This window comes from Protopterus annectens, chromosome 7.part0 (assembly GCF_019279795.1).
Source record: "Protopterus annectens isolate FY-2018-M chromosome 7.part0, PAN1.0, whole genome shotgun sequence".
In the NCBI taxonomy this organism is placed as follows: Eukaryota; Metazoa; Chordata; order Ceratodontiformes; family Protopteridae; genus Protopterus; species Protopterus annectens.
Window position 1 is genome coordinate 1,384,918,274 of NC_056739.1, and position 17,324 is coordinate 1,384,935,597.

General features: G+C 44.6%; 1 protein-coding gene across 2 annotated transcripts in view; it reads left to right on the forward strand.

The window, feature by feature from the left end:
* LOC122807054 (RING1 and YY1 binding protein) overlaps nucleotides 1-17,324 on the forward strand; it is a 336,417-nt gene that overhangs the window by 169,592 nt on the left and 149,501 nt on the right. For both annotated transcript variants that reach the window (XM_044077977.1, XM_044077976.1), the window contains exon 3: nucleotides 1,428-1,694. In XM_044077977.1, coding sequence (XP_043933912.1) covers nucleotides 1,428-1,694 — 267 coding nt within the window. The remainder of the gene's footprint in view (nucleotides 1-1,427; nucleotides 1,695-17,324) is intronic.

A 17,324-nucleotide genomic window follows, 5' to 3' on the forward strand; every position in this document is an offset into this window, starting at 1 on the left:
TATTAGATTGCTTCCTCTGGAGCATTGTTATGAGGACTTCTTTAGGAACCATGGTTCCTAATTATATTAGGATAAGTCTTTAGCAGGGTTAGTTAGCTGCCAAACATCTGAGGTAGTTCCGCTATGCATCATGGGATATAGGGGTTTATGCCTAGCTGGTAAAGAGGAGGTATTGTATCAAATGCTTTAGCCAACTGTAAGTCGACAGTATGCATTACTTTCCTCTAATTCTTTCGCGGAAGTGACCTTTTCAAAGAAGTCCACCTGGTTCAGTAAGGATGACCTTCCTGTAAAAAAAACTGAGATGTTTCCGTTCCAGAGGGTCTCCTTGATTCTTTCTTAAGTTCCATGGTTTCCATTTTTTTTTACAAATAAATTTAGTCATGGGTCTGTAGTTTCTAGTTCTCCTATGAAAGGATTTCTTTCCGAGGGGCAACCCAGTCCTCTATTCTCATGGCACAAAGCCTGTGTGAAGACAACTAACATGGAACGTTATGGTAGGTACATAACTTCTAATTTTAGACTGTTCAGGAGGCATCCTGGGATTTAATTGAGGGCCGTTGAAGCTGGCGTCTTGGCTTTAGCAAGCACAGCTAGAGCATGCTCCCTAGTTAAAGTTAGACTGGTTGTGTTCACTGTATATCTTGGGGGATGGTTGGGAGTGAGGTGGGTACAATTAAAACTGAATTTGTAGATTAATAGGTTCGCTACATCTCCAGGCTCTGTGAATGGTGCAATTCTCTACCAGTTCACCACATTGCTGTGTGCTGCCCTTAAGGTTTTTTTCATAGCTGAAGAAAGCATTGTGGTTATCTTTCATTTGGGAGGCTATCTTGACTTCAAAGTGGGCTTTGCTCTACCTAATTAGCCCTCTTAGTTGCCTGTTTAGTTGATGAGAGAGAGTTTATCTTTGTGGGAATTGCTTTGTGGGAATTGCACTTTCTGATTCCACCATGGGTTGTTTGTTTCTGGGGCTATTTCTGGGCTTCTGATATGTGCAGCCATTGACATGGTTATACAGATTTTGACAGCAATTCAGTGTAAGCTACTGGCAACTACACCATGAATTCTTTACAGGCATTGGTTATAAGCAGTCAGATGACTCCCAGTTCTAGCATCTTCATTTGTTGCAAACAAGGCAACATTCTACATGTAAAGTGTGTTTGAAATATGTCTGTGTCATCTGCTTATACTATTGGCGTACACTGAATTGCAATTAAAATGCAGTGAGTTATTTATATTATACAAGCATTGTTTTCTATGTATTTTGTTATCTGGTCTTCACTGGATAGTTGCAAATAAAGTAAACCTGTTAAAACGCACTCCATCACCATACTTCATTTTGTGATGAAGGACATAAAACGCCTTCTGCGTACTACTGGAGTGAAAGTTAAGTTATTAATACACACTTAATTTCATTTTTGTAGGAAACCTAGAATAAATTCTCAACTAGTTGCTCAGCAGGTTGCTCAGCAGTACGCCACACCGCCACCACCTAAAAAGGAAAAAAAAGAAAAGGCTGAAAAACAGGATAAAGAAAAATCTGAGCATGAAAAACTTGACCATGAGAAACACGACCTTGAAAAACCTGAGAAAGAGAAGCCAGACAATGAAAAACAAGAGCAAGAAAAAAATGAACAAGAAAAAGAAATCAGCCCAGCTCCTGCAAAAAAGATCATCAGCAAAAAAACAAAGTAAGTTTTGCTATGCAATTTCATGTTATTTCAGAAGATCATTTCTCTGGCACACCCCAACCATAAGACTGTGGAGTTCCCTAGATTTTTTTCATGTTTATTGCATCATGGTATTTGAATTGTTAGAGATGTTGCTAACCACGACATGTTTATTATTTTCATTCAGTTAGTTATTACCATTAATTCATCCATAATTAACGCAATTGCTGGACCTGTTTTATCAGTATGGCAGATGTGTCGGCCAAGAAATACAAGGCTTACTTCCTGAGCTGCCATTTTTTCCAGAGTCTGTTTAAGCAGGGCAGGGCTTTTTGATATTTGCCAGGGTTTAGAGAAGTAACAAACTTGACAAATACCTGTTGATATTGATTTCTTTACTGCTGGTCAGCAGTAAACTTGAGCTAAGCTCCTCTCTCTAATCTTTCCACTTTGATTAGGTGGTAATTTACTGATGTTACCCTCTTTGGCATAAAAACACCTTCCTCCATTTGATTTTAGCAGTTTGACTTTACTTAGTCATACTTGCTGAGAGTGAAATGTTAACATTTCTAATTCAGCCAGAAACACATTAATTGATAATTCAGTTGACATTGTAGACTTGAGAGCAGTGCCCTAATATACCTGCTGTTTTTATGTACCGGTGGCTTGTTTTCAAGAAGGCAAGATTCACCAGAACTTGCTTCAGATTGGAAACAGTTAACTGTGTTGGACAGCTTTCTTCTCAAGGGAAGACAAGTCATGCAGCACTATGCATCTGGCCCATGGTGGAGACCGGTATGTCATTGTACAGCATTGCAGAATTGAAGGGGTTTCTAAGTTATTTTGTGGGGCACACCGGAATACTTGCATGCATTCCTGCAAAGGTGCCTCTTTTTGCCAAAGGCTTCAAGGAGAACACAGCAACAACATTCAGTGCAAACTTTAATTCAGTGGCTGGCTTGTATATGCCATTTATTCACCAAACCCAAAATTGGACTGTGGAACAGATCTGAGTGAATTATAACTTTTTGCTGTGATGCTGCAACGGATGTGTCTCAGTAAGTTGAATGGTAAAGTGGATTCTGGAGAGAATTCAGAAGTAGAACACCATCTTCAGTGGATACCCATTAGAATTGAGTACAGTTTGTTGAAAAACTACAATCGAAGCGGGCAACTGCTTAATAGTCTAGAATTTAAAAATGAGACTTCAGTGTCTGCCTCATTGGCTTCCCTTTCAAGGCTGCATTCTGGGTTTTTTACATTCCTGAATCATCATCATAGTGAACCCCCTATTGATATTTGGAAATTTTGAGTTGCGTGTGAACAGTGCATTCTCTGATCTTCTTTCGACACCGTGTTAACACTTGTGGTATATCCATTTACTCTCATTTCATGTTGTGCTTTGGCCACAGTAGCATCTCAACACCTCCCTTAGGAGGTATGCACAACTCAATGGTCTGTAGATCACTGGAGAAAGTCTTTGTAACATTAAGTACTAAAGTCTGTGTTTACCATCTTACTAATCTTTTTTCCGGGCAAGAAATTTTCTTGTCAATTTTTCCCAAGTCCCTTGCAGAGTCCAAAGCTGATCACATCCTAGTGTCCTGTTTATTTTTGGTTGGTGAGTTAAGTTGCTCGTGTCAAGCAAACATTGATGGTGAATTAAGAAATCAGTGTAAACGGATAAGCATTGAAGGTTAATATAGGGGAATTCTCAAAAGCAGCAGCAAATGTGCTGGAAGAAAAACCTGCATGCTTCATTTTAGTTACTGAGGAGGGGGTAGTACAATTCAACCACTCTAAGAAACAGGGATATGAAATCCATTTTTTAAAGTACCAAATTTCTTCACACTGACCTATGTGCTGCCAAAAAGAAAAACTTCAACATGTCTTTGGCACTGCTACTGGTTTTGCCATCTGATTTGGGTGCAATGAGCATAGTCATTTTTCATTATTTTCCTTAAGCAAGGCCCATTGTGAAGGATATAACAGCCTGCCAGCTTCCAAGCTTCAGGGCACTGTCCACATGCCCAAACAGTCAGCTTCCACTGAGCTGATTAAAAAGACAGGTTTGGGTCCAAAGCCCTTCAGAGCTTTTCTGTCATTGAAGAGAGACCTTCTTTGCAGGCTTTCGGGGATCCAGTGGTCGACTTGTCCTGTTCCTTTGCCTGGTAGAGAAGTTCCCAGGAGCTGCTGCCATTAATAACACGGTTGGCCCCATTTTCTTGTCTAAAAGAAACAGAAAACCAAACGTGTATCTACTTCTCCTCAAATTTCAGCTTGGCTAGTCCCAGGAAACTACTACTGACTAAGCTTAGTTCAGGCTATTCATCCTTCTTACAGAGTGTTTTTTTTAAAAAGAGATGCTTATTTTTCTAAAGATTTCAAGATTCTGAGACTGGACAGGAAGATGAAAAAGGGCAGATATAGGGGTTTGTACTCTGATTTAAACTTAGAGGAGAGCTCAGTTTCAGATTCTCCCTGTTGGGGCTCATCTTTCTGTGCGACTATTTCCAGAATGTGCCAGTGTTTTAGTAGGAGTCCTGGTCCCTCATAAAACTATGAGCTGTTACAAAAGGAATTTTTTAAAGAACCTGCACCCATTCCTGTAGTTCTGGTGGATGTGTTGTCACTGCCTGCAGTTTTCCTGTCAGTCAACCTGCTGCCCCTAAAAAGGCAGATGGAATGTATAAAGCTAAGTGTTTTTTACACTCCTAAACCTTACCAGCAGCTATAGTTTTGGTTAATCCTACTGCTGCTAAATATTTAGATAATTCCAATCCTATTCTTCCTTATAAGGATGGAGAGATTCTTGATAAGTATGGAGAAGAGTATCTGCTTCTGCAACTTTGATTTTTCAGAATTTTGAATGGTCAGCCTCGTATATTAAAATTTACTCTAATTGGGAAAGTATGAGGAATGTTTTATCTGCAGTTTATTCTGAGGAAAATGTGTTTTAAGTAATTTAAATGTTCTTCGTAGTCAGGTGTTGCAGTACTGATACTTGGGTTTTCCTGCCATGCAAAAGCTCCCAACTGGCCCAATTTCCATAGTCTTAGCATCACCCCAAACCAACAGATGTCTGACCGACATCTGGACATCTGGGTGTAAGAAGGGCATCTGATACCATCTTCCGTTCATTCTAGTCATGCAGTCTGATGCACCTCATGTGTTTTATATGCTCACAGTTCGTTGGTCGGCTTGTGTTTCCAGAGATCCTCTCCTTCCAGACAAAGTACCCTGTTGGGAAAATTCCTTTTGTAATTAATGTTCAAAAAAGTAAAAAAAAAAGTCATTAACTGCTTTTCCTGTTTGAAACAAATCCTGCATAAAGACTTTAGTTTTGCTTGGGGCCTCAGCACAATGTCTCTAGCTGTTCTAATTGTGCTAAGTTTCTTGCAAAACCCCTTAAATATAGGGCCGTGTACTCGCAACACACATGCAGTCCTTCTCATTGGCTTTTTCTGTAGTGTCATAACCTTTGACTTCTGTTGCGCCCACACCAACTCATGTGGCCGCTGGTGTGATCCCAAAAAAAGGGAAAAGATATAAAAAAAAAAAAAAAAAAAAAAGATCCAAAGACTGAAGAAAAAGCTATGACATCTGTTTCTAAGTCAACCAAGGCCCTTGGTGTGAGGCACCTTTACAGCCCCTGGGACAGGCAGCTTCTAGGCCAGAACCCTCCTGGCTCAACCCCTTGGGAGGTCACAGATGTTCATCGTGCATACAGCTGCAGTCATAACAGATGGGTTCTCCTGCCGTCAGGCGGGTCCTCGGTCGGCCGAATTCCAAAGTCTAGGTCCGGCGTCTGTTGTCGTCGCTTTCTTTCCTGACGTCAGTGCGACAGGGGTATATAAGACACAGCCGACACCATTTTCTTCAGTCTTTTTTGCCGCGCGGTGCCCGAAGCAGAAGCAGTTTGCAAGTGCCGGTCGGCCAGCTCCTGAAATTACAAAAATTTGGAAACCAAGTCTTCTTTAAAGCTAAGTACCCAGTTGGGGAAACTTTTCTTGCCTCAGACCGATGTCAGACAAAGTTAACAATTGTATTTCTTGTGGGAAGCAAATATCGCATAAGGATTTCCATTCCCTCTGTATACCTTGTTTAGGCCCAGACCACGATGTCTTGGGCTGTCGCTTTTGCGCTACTTTCAATAAACGCACTATTAAGCGTCTGGCGGAGTTCGCCCAGCACTTTTAAATGTCGGAGACTCCGACTACCGTTTTGTCCAAAAAACGCAAGGACAAAGACCGACACGCGAGGTCCGCGGTCTCCACCGACACCACGCCAAAACCAGCTACACGTGGTCCGGTTCTCAGCGAGCCGCCTACGCAGCCCCTGACTACCGATGACACTTCTCTGGTGGTGTCTTCTGTAACCGAGACCGCAGGTGCCTCGGCCCATACCCAGACTACAGCTACCGAAGCCACTGTGAGTGTTGAGCCTCCTAATGTGGACAGGTCCACTTCCACCCATGGTGTCTTTAGACCCTCATCTTCCTTTTCCATAAAGGCCTTTACTAAGTCCAAATCAGCCATGCATCCAAAGAGGCCTGTTGCACAGGACCCATCTCCAGGCCCCATGCCTAAAAAGCAGATGCTAAAAATGGCTGAGGATTTAATTACTCTTATCAGGGGTTCCCAACCCCCTCCGGACAAGAGACCCAGAGTGGAGGAAGATTCTCCCTCTTCTGACCAGGGCTCCATTATTTCAGAACATTCTGATGAAGAGGAACACTCGTACTCCCCTTTTGAAGATTCTGATGCAGAGCAGTCCATTCCTTCTGCATCTCCCCCAGAGGATTTTCTTTTGGGGAAACTTTGCATACCTTGAGGGGATACTTCCATTGGGAAGGCCAAGACTTTTCTGATTCCAAGACAAGACTTAGGGAATTTCTTTTGCTCCCTCAGCACAGACCTCTGGCGATACCTCCTGTCTTGGACATACTTGATGTTTACTCGGAGGCTTGCCTTAATCCAGATTCCCTGCCTCCTGCCCCAGTCAAGCCTGATAGGTACTACAGAGTTCCTAACTCTCACCAATTTCTTTACAAAAGCCATAATGCTGACCCTGAAACCATTTCTCAAGGCCCCAAGGGAATGAAGGCCTCTACTGCTAAGAATCCACTACCTTCCGAAAGAGAGTCTAGATCCTTAGAAAGGTGGGGAAAAAAGGTATATACCTCGGCCACCCTAGCCATGAGGGCCTTAAATTGTCAGTTCCATATGCTTAAATATCAGCAGTTTCTGTTATCACAATTAAGGAATAAAATGTCACAACCTGAACAACCAGATTTGAAGGAGTTGCAGGATATGATGCATAGTGCAGAACAAGTGGGTAAACACACCTTACAATGTGGCTATGATGCTCTAGAGGCCTCAATTAGAGCTGCTGTTACAGGATCAGTCATTCGTAGACATGCCTGGCTTAGGGAACAAACCTTGCCTGATAATGTTAAAGCTAAACTACTAGATGCTCCTTTACAAAAGGATGTATTATTTGGTACTAATGCTGAGGAGATACTACGGAAAATGGAAGAAAAAGCTAAATCTATGCAAACTGTCAAAGCCTTTCTACAGGTTCAACCACCACGTTTTAGCAGAAATTGGTCTTCAAAAAACTGGTCCTTTCCAGCCACGGACAAGCCCCAAAGAGGTAGATACAGGCGCACAAGGGGCAGAGGACAATCTCAAGGATCACATAGAGACAGGCAATGGCAAACTCCAGCACCAAGAGGTGGCGAAGACAGTGCACAACAATACAGGAAACAAACCCAATGACTTTCCCCATTTCATGCCAAGCAAGTCTCAGCTGGCAGCACCCTTGGGAGGAAAGCTGGCATTATTTACAAGAAATTGGCATATTATCACAACAGACAAATGGATCCTGGACATTATAAACAGAGGCTACAGATTTCATTTTCACATTCTTCCAAAAATGAGAGGCATGCCAAACCTGCCACACAATCAAAGGGCAGAGGCTCAAATACAAATTTCAAAGCTCCTGGACATGAAAGCTATTCAAGAGGTACCTACTCACGATCAAGGTCAAGGTTTTTATTCCAGACTATTCCTGGTACCAAGGAAAGGAACCGACTGGACCCATTTTGGACTTATCCATCCTAAACACATTTCTACTCGTACCAAAATTCAAGATGCTCACCTTACAGCAGCTTCTTCCCATGTTGGTCAAGGAGTCTTGGCTGGTAACACTGGACCTCAAGGAGGCATACCTGCATGTCCCAATCAGACAAAGCTGCAGAAGATACCTCAGATTTCTTGCAGGTTCAATCCACTATCAATTCTCTGCATTGCCCTTTGGCTTATCTACTGCGCCCAGTGTATTCACGAAATGCCTGGCATCAGTAATTGCCTACTGCAGACTTCAAGGGATACAAATTTACCCTTATTTGGACGATTGCCTGATCCAAGCGGACAGCAAACACATACATACTTCTGGAACATCTGGCTTATGTAACACGGTTATTGAATTCTCTGGGATACACAGTCAACAAAGAGATATCCAGGCTAACACCATCTCAGAAAATAACTTTCCTGGGTGCCAACTTGGACACACACACCCAGATGGCCCATCTTACGCCAGAAAAACAGGGGCAACTAACTCAGTACTTCAAAATACTAGCAAATTGTACCAGGCTAACTGCAAGGAAAATCCTGCAGGCTCTGGGCTTCATGGCATCTTGCATTCTTCTAATCCCATGTGCAAAGTTGCATATGAGGAAACTTCAATGGTACCTAAAAAAAACCTATGGTCTCAACACAGCCACAGTTTGGAAACAATAATACCATGTTTGCAAAAGGAATTTCTATGGTGGGTCCAAGCATGCCAAACAAACACAGGTCTACCATTCTGCAGGCCTCAAGCAAATCAAGTCATCACAACAGACGCCTCAGACTACGCCTGGGGGGCACACATGACAGACAGGTGCATTCAGGGCAAATGGTCCCAAAAGGAAAAGCACCTTCACATCAATCAAAAGGAAATGCTAGCAGTGATAAATGCAATTACAGCTTTCAAGGACCTCCTGCATCCAGGGCAATTATTGATAAGAACAGACAACACCACAGTAATGTGGTACATAAACAAACAAGGAGGAACACATTCATACCCCCTGTGCAGGCTAGCCATGTCCCTTTGGAACTTGGCTCTGGAATGGCAAATCGAACTTCAAGCACAGTACCTGCCAGGATTGGAAAACACGCTGGCAGACAATCTAAGCAGAAATATGACAGACCCACAGGAATGGAAGTTGCATCCTCAAGTGTTTACGAAGATAATCCAAGCGTGGGGAAGGCCAGACATAGATCTCTTTGCCTCCCACAGGAATCATCAATTGACAAAGTTCTGCTCAAGGACCTTCCATCCAAAGGCCTGGAGAGTGGACGCCCTTTCTTTCAGCTGGGCAGCACGGACAGTTTACGCCTTCCCACCTTTGCCTCTTCTGCCCAAGGTGCTCTTGAAAGCAAGAGCAGACAGACCGAAGATGATACTGATTGCTCCAGACTGGCCAAGACAACACTGGTACCCACTCCTGAGGAGCCTAACACATACTCCTCCCTGGACCCTACCTCTAATGCCTCTTCTACTGACTCAGCACAGCTACAAAACTCTTCACAGCCAGCTGAAAACACTCAATCTGGCTGCATGGAAAATTCCTTAACACCACAACAGACCCTACTCTCCAAAGAGGTGCAGGATGTCATTTTGGAGGCCAGAAGGCCATCTACTAGAAAGGCTTACTCCGCAAAATGGAAACGGTTTTTGCGCTTGGAATGAGAAAAAAGGCCAGGATCCTAGAAAACTGAATTTGCCTCTGATATTACAGTATCTAGCTGAGCTGTTGAACAATGGACTTTCATTTTCCTCCATCAAAATTCATGCCTCAGCCATTTCTGCAGAATACAACACTGATCCACCCTTATTCTCTCTCCCACTCTTAAGAAAGTTCCTCAGAGGGGCTAAGAATATAAGACCTCCAAGGAAACAACCAATACCAGCCTGCGATCTTAATTACATTCTAGAAAAATTAACATTGCCTCCCTTTGAACCAGCTGCCTCAACAGATTTGCAATATTTGTCCTGGAAAACAGCTTTCCTTCTGGCCATTACCTCAGCTCGTAGGGTTTCCGAACTACAAGCCCTCATGGCTGTACAGCCCTTTCTCATCTTCCATCAGGACAGGGTTTCCCTACGAACCAACCCGTCATGTATGCCCAAGGTAGTATCCAGGGTAGCTTTAAATCAGGCCATACACTTACTACCTTTTACCCCAATCCTCAAAACAAAGGGGAAAAGCTGCTACATTCCTTAGACATCCATAGACAGCTATGTTACTATTTGGACAGAACAAAGCCTTTCAGGAAATCAGAACAACTCTTTGTGCCCTATGCTGTGGGAGCTCAAGGGAAGCCAATTTCCAAACAGACAATTTCGAAATGGATAGGCCACTGCATACGGTTTTGTTACTCCTTTCATGGTAAATCTGTACCAGCAGGCATCAGATCCCACTCCACAAGGGCCACAGCTACCTCTGCAGCCTTCCTCAGAGGAGTCCCTACCAAAGATATTTTGGAGGCAGCCACTTGGAGTTCTGTGCATACCTTCACTAAACACTACCACCTACCTTTATACTCCAAAACTAGAGCAGGCTTTGCTACTGCTGTGTTGCAGGGCATTCTGGCTCCTCCTAGTTCCACCTAAGTGCCTACCACCCCTTTCCTAGCTTTGGGATTCTACCCATCTGTTATGACTGCAGCTGTATGCACGATCACAGGTTAGGGCAAGAACAATACAGCTGCAGTCCAAGTTTCCCTCCCTCCTTCCCCTCTAGGGGTATTCTTTTATGGTGTATTTGCTTGCAACTACTGTTTTTTGATTATATTGCATTGCGTTATTACATAATTTTATGTATTGCCTTCCTTCTGGGGGCACCTGACATCTGTCGCACTGATGTCAGGAAAGAAAGCGACGACAACCGACGCCGGACCTAGACTTTGGAATTCGGCCGACCGAGGACCCGCCTGACGGCAAGAGAACCCATCTGTTATGACTGCAGCTGTATGTAACATCTACATTTATGGTAGGTACAAAACTGTACTTTCCCGGCCTACCCATCTCTACCACCACCATTCACATGTCAGTCGAGTCTGATGTAGCTGTGCAGGCATCCGCTTCTGACATCCAAGAAGTGAAAGTGGTTCTGGAGGGAGATCTTGGGTCTTCCCCTACTACCGAGGTCCTTACCGAGTGTGCTGTCGGACAACTGCATCCCTTGGCCACATCTGTTAAACCAAAATGCTCTCCTACCTTAGCCCTCTCTAGCCTCCGTGTCGCAATCCATTGTCCAGGATTTTTTCAAGATAGCCCAGGAATTTATGGCCTTCATTAAATCCATAAAATCTACACAACCTTCTTCAGAAGCTTTTCCAATTAAAAGAGCAAGGGATTCCAAGAAGAGGAAGACGCTTCATCCTCCAACCTGCTCAGACTCCGATACTTTCTCTTGAGCTGCTTCCCCACCCGAAGACCTTTCCTTTGGGGACATTACACAAAATGAAGGAACCGTTTGTGCTGGAAGAACTGCTTACTTTTCCAGTTAGACACACTACAGGGAACTTCTCAGTTTACCTTCTAGACCGCTAGCTGTTCCACAAGTATATATTGTACTAGATGATGATTTTGAGGACCTAGCCTTACACCCTGACCCACCTGCACTTAGGAAACCAGACAGGTTTTACAGAGTGCTTGACTTTCACAAGCATCTTTACAAAAATCATGAAAGTGCTCTATCTGTGGTCCCCACTGAATCTACTGAAGAGGTTCCCAAAGAACCATCCAGACATCCCCTACCTAATGACTGGGAGAGCAGACTACTGGATAGAGTTGACAAGAAAGCTTTTACCTCTGCAACTCTAGCCATCAGAGCTTTAAATTGCCAATTCCATATGATAAAATGTGTCTACTTTAGAAGAGCGAAATACAACATACTCAACTTTCATAACGTCAAGATGACTTAACTGACAACCGCATTTCAACGACCTCTCAGAACACTGACTGAAAATTCCAGGTAAGTAACCACTTGGCCACCATGTTGAACTTTGCCCCTTACCCCCACTGTAGTGTGATCTCCGTTTACATATTTAGTTAGGGGAGTGTGTTTGGGAGCAGCTCCCCACATAGGGGGGTGTGGGAGGGCGAAGCCCCCCATATGGATGGGTTTAATTTGCTTTGGTTTTCATTTATTTTGTACTGTGGACAAGTGGTTACTTACCTGGAGTTTTCGGTCGGTGTTCAGAGAGGTCGCTGAAATATGGTTGTCGATTAAGTAATTTTGGCATTATGTAGTATGTGGTATTTTGCTCTTCTAAAGTAGATAAAATAAAATGTCTGGAATCACTCCATGATAAAATGATAGCAAAACTTGACTCCATGGCAGACAGAACCTTGTACATGGAGCTGCAGGACATGACTAGAGAAGCTTTACAGGTAGCCAGACACTCTTTAAAATGTGTCTGTAATGCTTTAGATGTTTCTTGCAGAGTAGCTGCCACAGGTTCAGTTATTCACAGACATGCATGGCTTAGAACTCTGCTTTTATTTGGTTTAACAGTGGCTGAGTTATTAGGGGCCCCACTAGGCAAAGTGTTTCTGTTCGGACCTCCAGCTGACCAAGTCTCCAAGGAACTATATAAAAAAAGGCAAATAAATGAAAACTGTCAAAAAAATTCTACTTGTTTCAACCCCAAGGTACAGTAGAAACTACCCCTCTAAACCTTGGCCCTTATCCACCCAGACAGTGCAAGATAAGATAAGGGGAGGCCTCCCATGGAAAAAGACCAAGGTAATCCTGAGGATGGCATGCAGCACAGTCCTAGAGGTTGGGTGCTGTCACAGAGCACACCAAACACACAGAACAACTGTAACTGTGTGCTGCCCCCCTTCCTTCCGGACACCTGGCAGGAGTACTATCCTTCTTAAGCCAGTGGAAGACCATCACAATAGATTGATGGGTCCTCAGAAGTATAGAAAAGGGGGTACTATATCCAAATTCTTCATGTTTCACCGTTGCAGTCATCACCTATGAGTTATCTCTGCTGTGGTAGCCCTCGGCTGGCCCAAATACCAGAGTCAATTTTTTTTGCATCGGCTGCCGTCGCCTGTAGTCTTACATCAAGTCGTCGTCAATGCTATAAAGCAAGGCAGCCGATGCCATTACACAGTCTTTATTGCCGTGGAGCCCGTAGCAGAAGCAGTTCGCACGAGTGCCAGTCGGTCCCTACCAGAAGTTGAATTTCAGCTGAAAACGTCTAAAGCTAAGTACCCCGTTGGGGATCCTTTTTTCGTGCACTAACCGATTTCTGAAAAAGTTAACAATTGTCTCGCCTGTGGAAAGCAGATCCCATACCGAGACTTCCATTCTTACTGCGTCACTTGTTTAGGCCCAGACCATGATGTCCCCTGTTGCCGGTTCTGTGCCCTCTTTAATGCGAGAACCATTCACTGTAGAGCTCTTTTTGTAGACAGTTATTTTCGTGTTCCGTCTTCGCATTCCGATATGGCATTCATCAGCCTACAATCTGTGGACATTCCGAAAAAACGTAGAGATAAAGATAGAAACAGACCGCACAAGGTTAAGCCTTCCAACAACACTACCGCTAAGCAGGTAGTCAGTTCTCTGGAATTCAGTGAGGTGCTTTCACAGCCCCTGATGCCCGATTCGATGTCTGTAGGCCTCTACCGGGATCCTTTCGGAGTCCGGTATGCCACAGAAATCTTCTTCATCTTTTGAGCCTTTGGCTTTCTCTGCCTCAGTTGGGTCCAGAGCCACGACACAGGCACCACCTTCTGAAGAGGCCTTTCGCACTACCAAATCTAGACAAAAACTACGTCTTCGCATCAGGCTACCGTTTCTCTCAGACCGACGGATTTTCTCAGGCCTAGAAGCCAGGCCACTCATAGGAAATCTGCTTCTTAGGTTCATAGGTTAGTACTAAGCTAACTGCCCTTGTGAGCCATTTTAAGCTTAGCCAATTATCCCTTGTGAGTCTCAAACCCTGCACCTTGTATTTGTAAGGCAAACACCTTAACCATTAGGCCACCCTCCCAACCCACCATCTAGCCGCCATCTTGTTACTGCTCTACCACCCCAAGCACAAGTGCTTAAAATGGTGGAGGATCTCATCTCTGTTATCCAGGGTAGTCAGGCCACAACTTATAAAAGGAAAAGGCACCCTTCTCCAGAAATTATGACAGAACAGGTTTCTGAGGAATCTAGCTATTCAGTTTTTGAAGAGGAACAGCATCCCTTAACTGCTTGAGGATTCAGATGCACAGGAATCCATCCTTTCTGCCTGCCCTCCAGAGGACCTTTACTTTGAGGAAACCCTTCACTCCCTCAGGGGAACATTTCCAATAGGAATCTCAGGAGTTCCCACAGTCTAAGAAAAGACTTGGAGAGTTTCTAGACCTGCCCCTCCCCCCTATTTTAGAAGTGGTGGATGATGTTTTCCATGAATCCAGCTTTGCCCTTGACACCCCCCCTCCTGCTCCCATTAAACCTTACAGGTACTACAGAGTACCAGATTCTCACAAATACCTGTACAGAAATCCTGCTGCAGACCCAGAGGTCATTACACAGGGACCTAAAGGAGCTAAGACTAGTTCTGCCAAGATTCCTCTTCCTTCTGACAAGGACTCCAGAGCTCTGGACAGATGGGGTAAAAAAGTATACACCTCTGCAATCTTAGCCATCAGAGCACTTAGTTGTTGGTTCCATATGTTAAAATAACACACTTTGGAACTATTAAAACAGAAGATTGCTACCTTTCCTGACTGGGCCAATTCAAAAGAGTTACCAGATTTACTGCACTCTGCTTGTCAAGTGGCCAAACACTCGTTACAATGTAAATATGACATCCTAGAAGCCTGTAACAGGGCAGCAGTGACGGGATCTGTTATTAGGAGACATGGATGGCTGAAGGAACTTCCTCTCCCTGATCATGTCAAGTCTAAACTTATTGCTGCACCCCTGGATAAGGAGTGCTTGTTTAGGGAAAAAGCAGAAGAGGTGCTTAAAAATATGAAAGACCAAGCAAAATCTATGCAAACAGTAAAAGATTTCTTTCAGGTCCAACCTCCCAGATTCAGCAGGAACTTTCCCTCTAAGCCCTGGGCCTTCCCTGAACCAAGCAGACAGGGCCAAGGTAAGCCCCACAGGGACAGACCATCAGGGCCCCCCTATCCCAGGGCCAGCAGAGAAGCAAACAATGGACCACTTCTGTCTCTAAGGCATGGAGTTCTAAGGTAACCTTCTATGGCAAACACTCACAATGATCCCCCCCCCTTCCTTCACTCATCAAAAACTAGGAGGAAGGCTCTCTCTCTTCAAAGGCAATTGGTGTTCTGTAACAAAGGACCAATGGGTCTTAAAGATAATTTTTCAGGGATACAAATTCTGTTTCAGCAAACTCCCAATTCCAAGAGGGTATACATAGACTTACCTCCAAATCAGTGGGCAGAGGCATTGAACCAGGTCCAAGCTCTCATATTCCAGGGGGCAGTAGAACCTGTCCCCTCAGATCAAACAGGCAAAGTTTTTTATTCCAGACTATTCTTTGTTCCCAGAAAAGAGGGCACTTGGCACCCCATCCTGAATCTATCCATTCTGAACACCTCCCTGGTGGTCCCCAGATTTGAAATGCTAACTTTGCAGCAGCTGCTGCCTATGCTAATAAAAAATGCCTGGCTAGTGACCCTAGACCTAAAAGATGCCTACCTCCACATCCCCATCAGGGAATCATGCAGGAAATTCCTACGCTTCAGAGCAGACTCACACTTTCTCTTCTCTGTGCTGCCCTTTGGCTTATCTACTGCTCCCAGAGTATTCACCAAATGCTTGGCCCCGGCCATAGCATTCTGCAGACAGAGAAGTATACAAATTTACCCTTACCTGCTTGGCTGCCTCATTCAGGCAGAGTGCAAAGAAAAGCTGCTCCAGGAGTTTGTCAAATCACTCCTAACTTCTGTAGGGTTCACCATCAGTGAGAAGAAATCAAAGCAAAACCCTACCAGGAAGATCATTTTCTTGGGAGCTGTGCTAGACACAGCATCCCAAATGGCCTTCCTGTCCCCAGAAAAGCAGAGCTTCCTGCTTCTCTACTTTACCCAGCTGGCTTCCAGAAGTAACCTCACTGGGAGGAACTTCCTGCAAGCCCTTGGATATGTGGCATCTTGCATCCTTCCTCTGGTCAGGCTCCACATGAGAAAACGTCAGTGGTATTTAAAGAACCTTTGGTGCCAGCACTCTCAGTCCCTAGCGACCTCTCTCCCTCTGATCCCATGTATAAGGGCCGAGTTTCTCTGGTGGGCAGAGGCCTGTTCCAGGAACAAGGGTCTTCCCTTCATCCACAGCTCTTCCGGCCAGACTATCACCACAGACGCCTCAGACATTGCTTGGAGCACTCACCTAAAAGGCAGGTGCACCCAAGGTCTTTGGGATGCCCTGCAACTTCACTTACACATCAGTCAGAAAAAAATGATGGCAGTACAAAAGGCTCGGACATATTTCAAACCCCATCTCAGGCCAGGGGTTCTCCTTATTAAAACAAACGCCACCACAGTAATGTGGTATATCAGCAAACAGGGGGTGACCCAATCTTACCCCCTATGCAGATTAGCCATGAGCCTCTGGCTTACAGCCACCTCCATGGGTCTACACATTATTGCCCAATACCTACCAGGGGTCAACAACACCCTGGCAGACCACCTAAGCAGAAACTTAATGAACCCCCACGGATGGCAGCTCCACAGGGAAATGTTTCAGCAAATCATTCAGGACTGGGGGACTCTGGAAGTGGAACTCTTTGCTTTGGACCTCAACCATCAGCTGTAAAAGTTCTGTACCAGGGAGTATCGCCTCCTAGCGTGGAAGGTGGATACCTTGACCTTACCCTGGAACTCCCTCTTTGTGTATGTGTTCCCTCCACTGCCTCTTATTCCCAAGGTACTGATCAGAATAAGGGAGGAGAGACAAAAGGCCATCGTCATTGCTCCAGATTGGCCCAGACAGCATTGGTACCTCTTACTGCGCAACCTGACCTTGCATCCCCCCCAAGCAGCTTCCCCTGATCTCAGACCTCTTGACCCAGGTGAGGGGGAAGATACTGCACCCAGACTTAGACTCTCAATCTTTTAGCATGGCTTATCCCTTAAAAGCTAACAAGGAGTCCCTGTTAAGCAAACAGGTCCTAGACATCATCACAGAGGCCAGAAGGCCCAGCACCAGAAAATCATATGCAGGGAAATCTAAAAGATTCTTCTCCTGGAACCAGTCCAAAGGGTCCAGTACCTCCCATCCTTCCATCCCTCTCATCTTGGATTACCTAGCCGAGTTGCTCAATAGTGGCCTCTCTTTCTCCTCTATTAAAATCCATGCCTCAGCCATTTCTGCCCATTACAATTCAGACCCACCCCTCTTCTCTCATCCTTTGATTAAGCAATTATTCAAAGGGGCTTCTAATATCAGACCTCCCAGAAGGCCTCCCACCCACCCTGGGACCTGAATTATGTTCTAGAAAAACTAACCTTACCTCCTTTCGAACCCACTGCTTCTACAGAATTGAAATACCTCTC